We start from the raw sequence: 15,452 nt of genomic DNA on the forward strand, positions 1-15,452 counted from the left end.
ATTTTTGTTCACCATGCTAAATCGATTATTATAAGAAAACTTTAATGAAAAAATTCCGATAAATTTTGAAATTTGTTTAATAAAAGCAGTATATGCCTACATACAAGGTATGTGAAATTTTTTACTTTGGTTGTTAAAATTGAAAGAGAGATGAAGAGAGTGAGAGAGAACATAGGAGTGAGGAAAGAGGGAGAGAGGTTGTTTTTTATTTTTTATAAACATGTAGGTGAGGTTAGGGGTGGGCAAACGGGTCCTGGACCCGCGGGTAGGGGCGGGTATTGGCGGTTCGGGGCGGGTACGGGGCGGGTCCGTATTCTTTTAGGTACAAAACGGGGCGGGGCGGGGCGGGTCCAAGTAAACAAAGGGGCGGGCCGGTTCCAATTTTTTGAAGTCGCGGGCCCCCGGCCCGAACCGTTTGCAAACCTCACACTCTCAAATATCTCTCTCACACACACTCAAATCTCACAAACGCACACACATCTCAGCTTTCTGGAAGATTCTCCCGAGTCCTCCTGAGTCCTCCCGAGTCCCTCCCTGCCGATCTCTATCTTTCTTTCAGTCTTCCCTATCGATCTCTCTCTCCCAAAGTCATCATTCTCCATTCATCGATTCTCCCGAGTCCTCCCTCTCGATCTTTCTCTCCTAGAGCCTTCCCTATCGATCTCTCTCTCCCAGAGTCCTCCTTCTCGATTCGTTGATTCTCCCGAGTCCTCCCTTTCTATCTCTATCTCCGAGAGTCTTCCTTCTCGATCTCTTTCTCCCAGGGTCTTCCCTCTCGATCTCTCTCTCCTGGAGTCCTCCCTCTCGATTCTCAATCTCATCTCCCACAACACCACTATCGCCGTCGTCTCCTGACTCTTCTCCCAATCGTGACACCCATCATCGCCGTTGAAAACACCACCATAATCTAAGCGGTTCAGCAGCTACAGCAGCTAATAGGTATGCCTAATTTCGCATTTCAGTATTGTTGGGTAGAATTGAAAGGAACCCAGATGGAGAGTTTTAATTTTTATTTGAATTGCATGTTATCCAGATGAAAAATTGAATTTTCGAGCTACGGTTTTTCGATTTTTTTAATTTGGGATTTCAATTTTATTGCTTTTTCTCATATATGATAATGGTTATGGTTTTTCTAGCGAATTCTGATTATTTTACGATCTGGGTTTAATGATTTTAGATGGGGATCAAGTATAATACGTGTGTAGAGGTTCTTCTTTGAATTGCTATGTGTGCAACAGCTTTGTTCAGTTAGCTATCTAATTGTTGATTCTCAGTTAGGGTTTTGAGCATCCAAAGTATCAATTCTTTGTGGGTTTGATTTGTCAAGAGTTTTTTTTTTTTAATGAAAGAATAAGAATTTACTTGCTTTACTGAATTTTGGAAAATCATGCTGTGAAGGATCTTGCAGGACTTGTTGAAGTCGTCTTTTTATTCGCTTTGGGAGCTCGATTTGGCTTGATTTCAGGCCACTGGTTCGAGTTTGGTTGTCCTTCTAATGGCAGCAGTGGCGGAGGATGCAGCGGCAGAGGATGAAGGTGTTAGGGCTTTTTATGCTGGGCTTGGTTTCGTTGTCCTATTGTATTTAGGCTTGTAAATGTGAATGTGTTGTTGGTAATAAAAAAAAGCAGCCCAATGTCAGACCCAGAAAAAAAAAAAAAAAAAAAAAAAGAGTAATTGGACCCGTAAACCCGTCCCGAACCGGCCCGTTTAAAACGAGCCGGGTTAGGTCCGGTTCCTAAATTCAAAATCTCTCTACCCGGCCCGCCCCGGCCCGTTACATTTTAAAACGGGTAGGTCCGGTTCCTCTAAATTTGGGCCCGGCCCGGCCCGTGCCCACCCCTAGGTGAGGTTTTAGAAAAATAAAAAAAACAAAATTTTGTTTTGTGAAATTACTTTACTGTTCTTAAATTTTTGTTGTTGTGATAGAAGACAAAAATATTTTTTCGCCCTCTTCTGATTGACAAAAAGGGTTTCATTAATGTAGTTTTAGATAAAATAGATTAAATCAAATTTATTCAAAGGTAATGAATTTAGTGATGATAAAAAAAAAATCACTTTAGGGTGGTGAACAAATTTTTTTTTTTCTCACTAATATACATTTTAATTGATTTCAATTTTTGAAATACTCTCCCTTACCTCAATGTGATAGTTCGAACGCTCCCTCTCTCTTAATAATAATACATTTTTCTACAAATAGTGAAAGCGTAACAGCAAAAAATTATTGCCACAACTTTTAATTTACTTTTTCGAAGTATTAAAATATCGTTATAAAAACATTTCACGTGTCATTTTAGACGCATATAATTTATAAGCTTCGTAAAACAAATAGCTCGCATCTAAACATAATCAGCCAAACAGCTGTAACAACAAACTATCCACCGGACGCTTCAAAGACCGGATCTGCTATAAGGCAGGGGGCTCTTCAAAGTTCAACCGAGAGAGAAAATTGTCACAAAGCAGAGCTATTCGAGTGATGCGGTGAACAACTTCATTTGCTTGGAAGAGACATAGTTTATCTGTGTCTCTGATAGCTTAAGCTAAATAACTTTCGCATGTGTATTGGATACAAGCCTTTTGAGGTCAGAATTAGATGTATTTAATCCTCTAACAAACGCACTAAGCTAAAAGCTCGCAATCAGATCTGAATGGAGATTCCAAGAAGTAGGTTCTCATGTGTTAGAATAAGTCACTTGTTGATTTGGCGTGCACTATCAATTTATATTAAAGATTATTATGGAGACAGTGCATATATTGCAATGTATAAGATTGAACTTATGTTCTTAATGGATACTAGGGTCTTTATATGTGGAGTGGTGTGCTTTGGGATGAGCAAAATACCCATGGATTTAGGTAAACGCGCTTTCCCGTCTATTTAAAGTTGACAGTTACAGTTATGGGTAACCGTTGAGACGAATAACGGTTATGAGTATAACCGTTTATATGTGAAATTTAAATGAACGGTTATGGGTATTATCCAAGGTTATAACGGGTATTCATTTATCCATTTAATTTAGGGAACTTTAACGAAAAGCACCCGGTACTGTTCATTTTAACGAAAAACCACATTTTTACACTAAAAAGTCAATCCTGGTACTATTCACTTTACCCTTTATTTTGTCCTTATCATTGAAACTCAAAGTTTTCAAGCTCTTTTCATTAGTTTTCCTTTTAATTTAATATATGTAAATTTTGAAAAAAATATTAAAAACCCTCAACTCAGTCATTCTCTCTCCGTCTCTACATAATTCAGTGCAAAAACTTGGCCCTGTCAAACAATCAACAAAAGAAACTCAAACTTCGAAAACAAGTGGTTAAGAACCCACTGGGGCATTACATCGAACACCCCGGCGGGCACCCTAATCGGAGCAGATTTTCTTCAACTTATCAGCCGCAGATTCATCCACAGAGTACTGCAATCGCAGGAAATCCCAATTGGGTTCAACAGAAACACACACAAAAATGTCCAAAACCAATAAATATTCCAAATTTGTGTTTTTAGTGATAGAAATTACGACGTTGTACCTTATTTAGGACCCAGAGGGAATGATTGTAGGCCCTGAGGAAGAGATCGTGGAGGGCCTTGTCGTCGTTGGCCTCGACCTCTCTGTAATTGACGAAGTTCTCGCGGGCGTACTTGGCGTAGTAAGGTTGAGAGTCCTTTGGTAACCTCCTCACCAATCTCAGAACCTCCCCGTAGATTTTCAATGCTTTCTCCATATCTCGACTCCCAGCACCGTCGATCAGCGATCACAGCATCAGAACCTCCACGAATAAAAAGGGCTTTTACTTGTCTTCACAAACGGGCCTCTGTTTATTGCGCAACAGACATATTGGAGTTGGTATGGGCCGTACCAAGCAGTTATTTCTAATGGGGCACTATATGCACCCAACCCAATTTAATATAACGATGTTTAATTGTCAGAAAATAAAAATTTTTTTTGTAATTTTCAAGTTGTTAAAAAAAATATGTAGATAAGTGAAAAAATGGGTAAATTGGTAAAAAAAAGTATAACCAGGTTCAAAAATGGGTAAATGGTTATGGTTAAATAGGTACACGGTTATGCGTATGGATAACTGTTTATAAACGGTTATGATTATGGGTATAACCGTTTATACAATTACCCAACAGGCAAACGGTTATGCGGGTATGAACATAAACGGTTATGGATAAATAACCGCAGTTATCCGTCCGCCATAACCATTGCCAATCCCTAGGTGTGCTTGATTGCAGTGTACATTTGACTGTTCACCTATATGAGTGTGGAAGTGAGGCTGCTTCCTATGACAGCTTAGGCAGGTTCTCTAGAGCACTCATGATAATTCAGCTTGGGCAGGTTCTGTTTACATTTTCTCATTATTTATCACCATGTACTAATTTGACATGGTGATAAATAATAATTGTCTAAGGACTGGATGATGATGCTACCAGTATTACCCAAATCAATATTACAAATGTTAAAAAGTGGGAAGGCGTACCCTGAAATGCAAGGCAAATTGTCAAAGGACTGGTTGATGATGAAGAAAGGATTGAATTATTTGCCTTATTCAAAACTTGGAAGATGGAATTTAATACACCAAATACATATATCAGAGAATCTCCTCTACAACCCTCTAATCCAGATAATAATTGACTGAACATGCCATGAATCTTCTTGCTCATACACTTAGTACCTAAACCATGCTTTACAAAAAACAACCCTGTATCGAACAATCAACTTTTCCATAAAGGTAAAGGTAAATACCCAATTTATGCCAACCATGCGTAAACGAGCGAGCATCTGATAGGGGCTTGAAAAACCTGGAACCATTTTCAATATCATCAAACAACAGAATCCCAATAACATTAATCAAGGATGCATACAAGAACACAATTACTTAAACACGCATCAGAAAAGGTTTAGCGGCAACCTGGGCCTGAAACATTGATCAAGTAGCTGCCTGCCATGCTCAGTCCAGCTTGACATTAGAGTAGAGTAATGTATCCCTGGTGACTGGCATATTCAGAAGGAAGCACACCTATATAAAGAAAATACACAAAACAGGTAAATATCCTTCTAACCACCAAACAGTTAAACACATTATTGACCCACACGATCGGTCTAAAAATATAATTTAACAATCATTAGATGATTCACTTTTGTACATTCAAGAAAAACATCAGATAAAAAGCGGTTCAAGTAGAACTAGGTTCATTGTTTCATCCTTAAGTTTGTCATGTCCTGGCCAAAGTCCAGCAAAGCATCAGATGTTATGGCCAATGGGTTTTGTTCATGGTTTTTTCTCCTTTTTCGTTTTCAGCTGCGACTTTGATCTTTAAGGACGGTGAAACTTACCCCCAAAAGAGTTGAAATGATAAGAATAATTCCTGTGATCCAAGCAAGTGTACGCCTAACCAATAACACTTGCACAATTTTTGTATTATTCAGGCCTTCTTTTTCAGCCAACAAACGAGCATATGATCGACTAGTATACATCACATTCAACATCTTTCCCGACTCCACAGGTGCAACTCCATTGAAAAGGATAGCTCCAACAATTTGACCTGCAAAATTGTTAATTTAACATTATTTCTAAAGATGATGACGAAAAATTTCAAATGAACTATTGAATGAAGAAAATATATATTCATAAAAGTACCAAATATATGGCAGATATACACATAAAATTGGCAACAATGTTTCTAGAAAGAACAATTGCTTTAAAAGAACGAGAATTAACTAATAAAGTTTAAAATCAAAATGATTACCTTTGTAGGCATTTTCAAGTGAATCAAATATCTTGGACAGTGTAGCAAGTAGTAGCTCCACTCCATGTTGAGCTGCTCCATCAGTTCCATACTGCTCTTGCAAAACCTATCATAAGGTTTTGAAGTTTTTTTATTAAGCTATGGAACTCGATGCAGACACACAATAAGAATAAACAAAAGAACACAGAGTCAAGAAAGTGCATGCATATGATTTGACTGCGTGTGCACAATTAATATATGCACATATATCAAATATATGAAATTTATGGAATGCAGCTTGGATACTATATTTTGATATACTCTTTTCTTCTTAAGGAGAAAAAAAAATATTTTATTGAATATGTATCAACTAATCAAAGTGAAGAAGCAGCCTACAAAGCAAACAAACAGACCTCTAACCAGTAAATTGCTATATATGAAAAACATAAAATGCCCAAAAGTATCTTTAATTAGAAGCACAAAACATCCCACAAGCTAACCAAAAATGAACTTTAACACTGTGGCCTTCCAATCCACATGAACAATAGAATAGTATATCCCAAATCCAGAGGGAGTCAAAGCACACAATGATGTCCAAAAGAAAATTCCACCCTACATACCTGCACTGGTATATATTTAGATCTTGTTTATCCTTGTTCCTAACCACAATTTTCTTTTCTCACTTTTAAACAAGTAGCTGGATCCATAATCCATAATCACTTTTAAACGAGTAATTAATCTGTAAACTGAAATTACAGTATTACTATTACACCAATACTCCTCACTATTTTACACCTAAATTAAAGGACCTACTTGTTTCGGTAAAGACATTGCACATAAAATTGACCATTACACGATGAAATAGGTATGTTGTATTTTTGTGTTCGTAGTGATGATAGGGAGCTGGATGTTATGGATACATTCTACCTCTAGTGAACTACTGGTCCACTGCAAGCATGTTTTGTTTCTTATTAACAAGAACAAAACAAAAAAGAGCATAAAAGCAAACAACCACACTTCAAAATATGTTCTTTATTACTTGGACTCAACCCATGTTTGAGCAGTGGGTTGATGGTGATAACCATACCCCAAAAAGAGAAGTACCCCACAAGCAAAAAGATCTCTAAACTATATTATGCATACAAGAATGTGGATAGTCTAAGATTTCCAGAATCCATAAATTTTCAGTACCGTGGAGTTCCACAAATGAAGTACAAAAAACCTTCGAAGGATACTCTTAACAGAAGAGTACATTATCACTTATATTAACCAATGTTTTAAAAGGCTCGCCTTAGAGGCCACCAAGAGGGTTGCTGCCTTTGTTTTGAGGGAGTGGGCGGAAGACATTGCCAGAGCCGCCTAGGCAGCGGAGGCGCGCCTCAGGCCGTCCAGGCATCTCTGTTTGGCTGTTTTTTTATTTATTTTTTTATTTTAACTCCCAAACCCAAATTTTGGGTAGGGTTTTAACTGTCTCATACCTCTTCCTTGCATTATCGTCTCTCTGCCTTTTTTTATGATTTTTATTTTTTTATATAATGGATGTGTGTGTGTGCTGTCTGCGTGCATTGTTATATGTCTGCTCATTGTGCTTTTCATCCTCAATTATATATATATATATATATATAATATAATATAATATATGTATATATAGGTCGTACCCAGTGCACAAGGCTCCCGCTTTACGCAGGATCTGGGAGAGGTGAATGTCGGCTAGCCTTACCCTCATTTATGGAGAGGTTGCTCCCAATATGTATATATATTTATAATACATGTGTGTGCTCAAGATGATTATTGATTAATAATCTTTTTTTTTAATATAATATGTGTACGCTCAGTGTATATATTAAAACATTTAGGTCCGTGAGGCTTCGCCTCACGCCTAGGTCGGGCTATCCCTCTGACTCCTCACCCACGCCTCACGCTTTTAATAAATTGATATTAACTGAGAAACTGTGGCTTGCCTGTCACAATAGCAAAAAAACATATTCCCCCCCCCCCCCCCCGCCCAACCAAAAAAAAAAAAAAAAAAAACAACCCCTACATATACGTATGTACACACAGCAAAAATACTTTTTGTTGGTTACTACTTTGCCACAAGCATATTTGCTGACATCCATTTTAAACTTTAAAGTCAACCAAAAAAGGAAGAAAACAACACCTTGATTCCATCAAAACGGCCTGTTAATAACTCAGCTGGGCTATGGATGTTGTGTGACAAATCTTGATGCATTTCTGTTGCCCTTTTAAAGTTGCGGATGAGAGACAGAAGGCTAGTTGTGAATATCCTATCTGATTCCTGTAAACGTATACGATGCAGGCCTTCCAATATAAACCACCATTTTACAACATGTATACAATGCATATCAAACAAATGAACATGTTATAGTCAATCTCAGAAAACCTTTGACATATGAAGCTTCAAGTTGTCGCCATTGGCCAAAGGGATGCTCAACTCTCCATTTAGTGGTTCTAATGTATCAACAACATATGAACCACTCATCCAAGCTGCCTAAAGAAGACAAAAATCTTAACATTAAAATTAAAGCAAAAACTCAAGTTCATTTTCATGTATACAAGAATAAAAAAAAAGCATGGCATGTCGAATAAATGAACATAAAAAACAAAACATGATATAGAATATCTTCAAGCCAGACTCACAAAATCTCCAATCTCCTTGTCAGTATAATCTGTCGATTGTTCATCCAAAGAAAACACAGAAACTTCACCTTCATCTGCAACAACACATATAATGAACAAAATTTACATAATTCTGAATGAGGAATAGACTAATAGTAATGTCCTTGCACTAGTTTCACAAGTTACTCGTTTTGAAAGGTCATATACCTGGAAGCTCGATGTCAGCTTTGCTTGAGCCAAGGTCAATCTTGGAACTGTAGGCACTGCTGAACATGGCATTGTCTTTGACTACAAGAGCATGATCTGCATGTATTTTGACATACATGTTTATAATAAGTGCACAAAGTAATATAATAATGGTAAAAGTGTCATAAGTTAGCATGCATTTTACTATTTTAGAGACAATGTTATATACCATCAATTCCTCCAACTTCAAGCGCAACAACAGCACGAGGCCTATTGAATGGATTAGGCACGAGAACCTCATTCAACTACCACAAAGCAACAACAAAATATGATAAATTAGACCTTGGGTTAACACGATGGGGGTAACTAGAGAAAATAACTTCACATTACTTATTATCCACAACACCTTAGCTGAACCAACAGCTGAGAGGGCGGAAGATGGTGCAAATCCAAGCAAAACTGACACGGCTGCACTGACTTCTGAGAGCAACATTGAGTCGGGCTGCGAAAGCAAAAGGCAAGTAGTATTAGCAGATAAACGAAGAAAAATCTGCAGTATTCAATATCTAGATAAAACAACTGAAAAAAATACCCCTTGCAGTACCAAAATCAAATATAACAAAATGAGGTATGCTTAAAATTCCGCCAAAAAAATCCCAGGAATCCCTTTTGGGGGAAACAAGAAATATATTGGCACGATCAAATTTCTAACAATTTCAAGTTCAATTAGACTGAATTTAATATGTGAAGTTGTGAACTTTAAATAATTAAACTGAATTGGGGAATTCTGAATCAACAAGCAATTGCGGGAATTACCTTGACGACATCGTTTGACGAAGGGTTACGAAGAAAATGATGAGTGGAGCTATCGATGAAGAAGACAGAGGCAGTACCATCAGCCTGATTCAAAAACGAACAAAACAGTAATCAGATCGGAGACCTATCATTATCACATCGATATATATATACGCACACAGATACATATATATATATATATATATATAGAGAGAGAGAGAGAGAGAGAGAGAGAGAGGCGAACCTTAGCGTTGGAGGAGATAAACGAAGCAATGGTGAGTATGTAGAAGCAGATGGTGCGTGTGAGTAAAGCCATGGGAGAGAGAGGATCTGATCTGTGGCTCTGCTACTTGGAATGAGGAAGGAGGGGCGAACTGACTTGTCCTTTTGATTTCAAGAAAGAAGCCGCGAGCGACGTCGTATCAGTTTATATTCTGTTTTCTTTTTTTTTCTTTTTCTTTTTTTTTTTGTCAGATAGTTTGGAGCTAAAACCTAATCATGAGGAGTATTTATGTGAGCAAATGCTAGTCTATGACTATAAACTTACTATTCACGAAGAGCGAGGAAGAGTTTCTCTTCAAGTTATCAATGAATCATGAATTTTGTTTTAATGGTCGTAATTGTTCATATTCTTACTCACGCACTGTGTAAAAATTATTTATGCAAAAAATCAATATTTATAAGATCATCTTCGAACTATATAAAAACATATGGATGAAGGAATCCAGTAAAAGAATTATAAACCGTTTATCTATTTGCTACAGTTAATTTATTAAACGATCTTATTTTAATTGAATTTTTGTAAAGATGATTTTTACAAAATGATTTATAATATGAACTATTCTGATTATAAATAGAATGTTTCGTGAATTGGTATAAAGTATCTTAAAAGAGTCAAGCCTTTCTCTTTCAAAAATATCATTATGTCCTTTTTTCTTTTCTTTTTTAAGTTACGCCCTTATGATGAATATTGAATGAAAACACTACGACTTACGGGCATAAGCTTTGTTTGACACCAACGTGAACAAATAATCAAAATTTCATAGGGGAAAACGGCAATGCTACGAGTATCACGCAAATCAATATTACAAGTGTTAAAAGTGGGAAGGCGTACCCTGAAATGGAGAGAGGATCCTAAGATCCTCCAATCATATCCGTTCATCATACATCGCGTGGGTCAATTTTATCAGATATTGTTTATATTCAATTTTAAATGAAAAAATTTACAATAATTTCCGACCATAATGTATGATGAATGGATGTCATTAAAAGATCGTCCTGAAATGCAAGGCAATAGTCGAAGGACTGGACGATGATGAAGAAAAGATTGAATTATTTGCTTTATTCAAAACTTAAAAGATGGAATTTAATACACCAAATACATATATCATAAAGAATCTCCTCTGTAACTCTAATCCACATAATAATTGACTTAACAAACCATGAATCTTCTTACTTATACACCTAGCGCCTAAACCATGCTTTACATTACCCTGTATCGAACAATCAACTTTTCCATAAAGGTAAATACCCAATTCATGTCAACCGTGCGTGACTGAGTGAGCGTCTGATGGGCTCGAAAAACCTGAACCATGTTCAATATCATCGATCAACAGAATCCCAATAATATTAATCAAGGATTCATACAAGAATGCAATTACGTAAAACACATCAGAAAAGGTTTAGCGGCAACCTGTGCCTGAAACATTGACCAAGTAGCTGCCTGCCATGCTCAGTCCAGCTTGACGTTAGAGTAGAGTAACGTATCCCTCGTGACTGGCATATTCAGAAGGAAGCATACCTACATAAAGAACAGACACAAAACAGGTAAACATCCTTCTAATCACAAAACAGGTAAACACTTCATTGACCCACATGATCAGTCAAAAAAATATATTTAACAATCGTTAGATGATTCACTTTTGTACATCCAAGAAAAACATCCGATAAAAAGTGGTTCAAGTAGAATTAGTTTCATTGTTTCATCCTTAAGTTTGTAATGTCCCGTCCAAAGTCAAGCAAAGCATCAGACAAAAAGTGGTTCAGGGCCGATGGGTTTTGTTCATGGTTTATTCTCCTTTTTCGTTTTCAGCTGCGACTATGATCTTTAACGACAAGTGAAACATACCCCCAAAAGAGTTGAAATGATAAGAATAATTCCTGTGATCCAAGCAAGTGTACGCCTAACCAATAACACTTGCACAATTTTTGTGTTATTCAGGCCTTCTTTTTCAGCCAACAAACGAGCAGATGATCGACAAGTATACATCACATTCAACATCTTTCCCGACTCCACAGGTGCAACTCCATTGAAGAGGATAGCTCCAACAATTTGACCTGCAAAATTGTTAATTTAACATTATTTCTGAAGACGACGACGATGAAAAATTTCAAATGAACTATTGAATGAAGAAAATATATATTCATAAAAGTACCAAATATATGGCAGATATACACATAAAATTGGCAACGATCATTCTCAAAACAATCATTGCCTTAAAAGAACGAGAATTAACTCATAAAGTTTAAAACCAAAATGATCACCTTTGTATGCATTTTCAAGTGAATCAAATATCTTGGACAGTGTAGCAAGCAGTAGCTCCACTCCATGTTGAGCAGCTCCATCAGTTCCATACTGCTCTTGCAAAACCTATCATAAGATTTTGAATTTTTTTATTAAGCTATGGAACTCAATACAGACACACAATAAGAATACACAAAAGAACACACAGACAAGAAAGTGCACGCATATGATTTGGCTGCGTGTGCACGATTATACATGCACATATACCAAATATATGAAACTTATGCAATGCAGTTTCGATACTATATTTTGATATACTCTTTTCTTCTTAAGGAGAAAACAAATATTTTATTGAAAATGTATCAACTAATCAAAGTGAAGAAGCAGCCTACAAAGAAAACAAACAGAACCGGTAAACTGCTATGTATGAAAAACATAAAATGCCCAAACGTATCTTTAATTAGAACAACAAAACATCCCACAAGCTAACCAAAATGAACTTTAACACTGCGGCCTTCCAATTCACATGAATAACAGAATAGTATATCCCAAATCCAGAGGGAGTCAAAGCACACAATGATGCCCAAAAGCAAATTCCACCCTACATACCCTCCACTGGCACAATCTAAAAGAAAATTACTGTACTTTGTTTAATCCACACAACCCACAACATAGTACAGTTAAATACAAAAAGCTTATTTCCTGGACCAGGATTGAAAGAAGATTTTTAGATCTAGTTTGTCCTTGTTTCTAACCACAATTTTCTTTTCTCACTTTTAAACGAGCAGCTGGATTGGAATTTTCCCTAATCCCTAATCACTTTTAAACGAGTAACTAATCTGTAAACTGAAATTACAGTATTACACCAATACTCCTCGCATTTTAACACCTACAATTAAAGGACCTACTTGTTTCGGTAAAAACATTGCAAATAAAATTGACCGTTATACAATAAAATAGTTCTGTTGTATTTTTGTGTCCGTAGTGATGAGAAGGGAGCTGGATGCTTTAATTCTACCAGAAAACATATTTGCTGACATTCATTTTAAACTTTGAAGTCATCCCAAAAAGGAAGAAAACAACACCTTGATTCCATCAAAACGGCCTGTTAATAACTCAGCTGGGCTATGGATGTTGTGTGACAAATCTTGATGGATCTCTGTTGCCCTTTTAAAGTTGCAGATCAGATACAGAAGGCTAGTTGTGAATATCCTATCTGATTCCTGTAAACGTATATGATGCAAGCCTTCCAATATAAGCCACCAGCTTTACAACATGTACAGAATGCATATCAAAACAAAAGAACATGTTATAGTGAATCTCAGAAAACCTTTGACATATGAAGCTTCAAGTTGTCGCCATTGGCCAAAGGGATGCTCAACTCTCCATTTAGTGGTTCTAATGTATCAACAATATATGAACCACTCATCCAAGCTGCCTAAAGAAGACAAAAATCGTAACATTAAAATTAAAGCGAAAACTCAAGTTCATTTCATGTATACAAGAATAAAAAACCAGGCATGTGGAATAGATGAACATCAAAAACGAAACAAGATATAGAATATCTTCAAGCCAAGACTCACAAAATCTCCAATGTCTTTGTCAGTATAATCTGTGGATTGTTCATCCAAAGAAAACACAGAAACTTCACCCTCATCTGCAACAACACGTATAATGAACAAAATTTACATAATTCTAAACGAGGAATAGACTAATAGTAATGTCCTTGCACTAGTTTCACAAATTACTCATTTAGAAAGGTAATATACCTGGAAGCTCGATGTCAGCTTTGCTTGAGCGAAGGTCAATCTTGGAACTATAGGCATTGCTGAACATGACATTGTCTTTGACTACAAGAGCATGATCTGCATGTATTTTGACATACATGTTTATAATAAGTGCACAAAGTAATATAGTAATGGTAAAAGTGTCATACGTAAACATGCATTTTTTACTATTTTAGAGACAAAGTTATATACCACCAATTCCTCCGACTTCAAGCGCAACAACAGCACGAGGCCTATTGAATGGATTAGGCACAAGAATCTCATTCAACTTCCGCAAGGCAACAACAAAATATGATAAATTAGACCTCTGAGTAACACGATGGGGGTAACTAGAGAAAATAACTTCACATTACTTATTATCCACAACACCTTAGCTGAACCAGCAGCTGAGAAAGTGGAAGGTGGTGCAAATCCAAGCAAGACTGACACGGCTGCACTGACTTCTGAGAGCAACATTGAGTCGGGCTGCGAAAGCAAAAGGCAAGTAGTATTAGCAAATAAACGAAGAAAAATCTGCACGTATTCAATATCTAGATGAAACAACTGAAAAAATACCCTTGCAGTACCAAAATCAAATATAACAAAATGAGGTATGCTTAAAATTCCGCCAAAAAATATCCCAGGAATCTCTTTTGGGGGGGGCAAACGAGAAATATATTGACACGATCAAATTTCTAAAAATTTCAAGTTCAATTAGACTGAAATTAATATGTGAAGTTGCGAACTTTATATAATTAAATTGAATTGGGGAATACTGAATCAAGAGGCAATTGCTGGAATTACCTTGACAACATCGTTTGAGGAAGGGTTACGAAGAAATTGATGAGTGGAGCTATCGATGAAGAAGACGGAGGCAGTTCCGTCAGCCTGATTCAAAAACGAACGAAACGGTAATCAGATCGGCGACCTACCATTGTCACGTATATATAGATACAGAGACATATTTATATAATATAGTGAAAGCGAGAGAGAGAGGCGAACCTTAGCATTAGAGGAGATAAACGAAGCAATTGTGAGTATGTAGAAGCAGATTGTGCGTGCTAGTAAATCCATGGCGCAGAGAGGATCTGACCTGTGGCTCTGCTACTTGGATTGAGGAAGGAGGGGCGAACCGATTTGTCCTGGTTATTTATTTACAAAATCCTTTTTTATTTCAAGAAAGTAGCGGGGAGCGACGTCGTATCAGGCTATATTCTTTTTTCTCTCTTTTTTTTTTTTTTTTTTGTCTGATGGTTTGGGACTAAAACCCAAACATTACTATTCACGAAGAGTGAGGAGGAAGTTTCTCTTCAGGATATCAAATGAATCACAAATTTTGTACTAATAATTGTAATTTTTCATATTACTACTCACGCACTCTGTAAAAATAATTTATGCAAAAAATTAATAAAATATAAGATTGTGGTCTTATAACTATATAAAAATTTATAGTGGAATCCAACAAAAAAAATTATAAACCGTTGATATATTTGCTACAATTAATTGATTAAACGATCTTATTTTAATTGAATTTTTACAAAAATGATCTTTACATAATTATTTGTAATATGAACGATTCTAATTATAAGCACGAAATTATGTAAATTAGTAACAAAATATCGAGAAACTTCACTTCAATCTTAAAGACTCAAGTCTTTCTCTTTCGAAAAATACCATTTATGTCCAATTTTTTTCAAGCTATGCCCTTATTTTATTAAATAACGTTTTAATCATTAGGGGAATGTATATCAAACTACTAAATAAAATATTAAAGAGTAATGCTAAAAAGATTAAATTTGGAAATTAAAATTGTAAACTA

General features: G+C 36.3%; 3 protein-coding genes across 3 annotated transcripts; all 3 read right to left on the reverse strand.

The window, feature by feature from the left end:
• Window positions 1–3,201: 3,201 nt before the first annotated feature.
• LOC103443497 (LYR motif-containing protein At3g19508) lies at window positions 3,202–3,844 on the reverse strand. The gene is made up of 2 exons (XM_008382366.4): window positions 3,523–3,844; window positions 3,202–3,410 (listed from the first exon to the last, which is right to left on the reverse strand). Exons 1-2 carry the CDS (start codon window positions 3,715–3,717, stop codon window positions 3,357–3,359), a joined length of 249 nt encoding a protein of 82 aa, XP_008380588.1. The 5' UTR covers window positions 3,718–3,844; the 3' UTR covers window positions 3,202–3,356.
• Window positions 3,845–4,509: 665 nt separating this feature from the next.
• LOC108169217 (uncharacterized) lies at window positions 4,510–9,826 on the reverse strand. The gene is made up of 12 exons (XM_008382362.4): window positions 9,588–9,826; window positions 9,365–9,448; window positions 8,955–9,050; window positions 8,778–8,853; window positions 8,570–8,665; window positions 8,384–8,457; window positions 8,127–8,234; window positions 7,884–8,021; window positions 5,747–5,852; window positions 5,334–5,542; window positions 4,909–5,016; window positions 4,510–4,798 (listed from the first exon to the last, which is right to left on the reverse strand). The coding sequence occupies exons 1-11, from the start codon at window positions 9,657–9,659 to the stop codon at window positions 4,948–4,950; spliced, it is 1,128 nt and encodes a 375-aa protein (XP_008380584.1). The 5' UTR covers window positions 9,660–9,826; the 3' UTR covers window positions 4,510–4,798; window positions 4,909–4,947.
• An 833-nt stretch (window positions 9,827–10,659) lies between these two features.
• LOC103443496 (uncharacterized) lies at window positions 10,660–14,903 on the reverse strand. Its single transcript, XM_008382364.4, has 12 exons — window positions 14,636–14,903; window positions 14,438–14,521; window positions 14,024–14,119; window positions 13,847–13,922; window positions 13,637–13,732; window positions 13,451–13,524; window positions 13,198–13,305; window positions 12,953–13,090; window positions 11,888–11,993; window positions 11,472–11,680; window positions 11,037–11,144; window positions 10,660–10,928 (listed from the first exon to the last, which is right to left on the reverse strand). The coding sequence occupies exons 1-11, from the start codon at window positions 14,705–14,707 to the stop codon at window positions 11,076–11,078; spliced, it is 1,128 nt and encodes a 375-aa protein (XP_008380586.3). The 5' UTR covers window positions 14,708–14,903; the 3' UTR covers window positions 10,660–10,928; window positions 11,037–11,075.
• Window positions 14,904–15,452: the final 549 nt, after the last annotated feature.

This window comes from Malus domestica, chromosome 04, assembly GCF_042453785.1.
Source record: "Malus domestica chromosome 04, GDT2T_hap1".
NCBI lineage: Eukaryota > Viridiplantae > Streptophyta > Magnoliopsida > Rosales > Rosaceae > Malus > Malus domestica.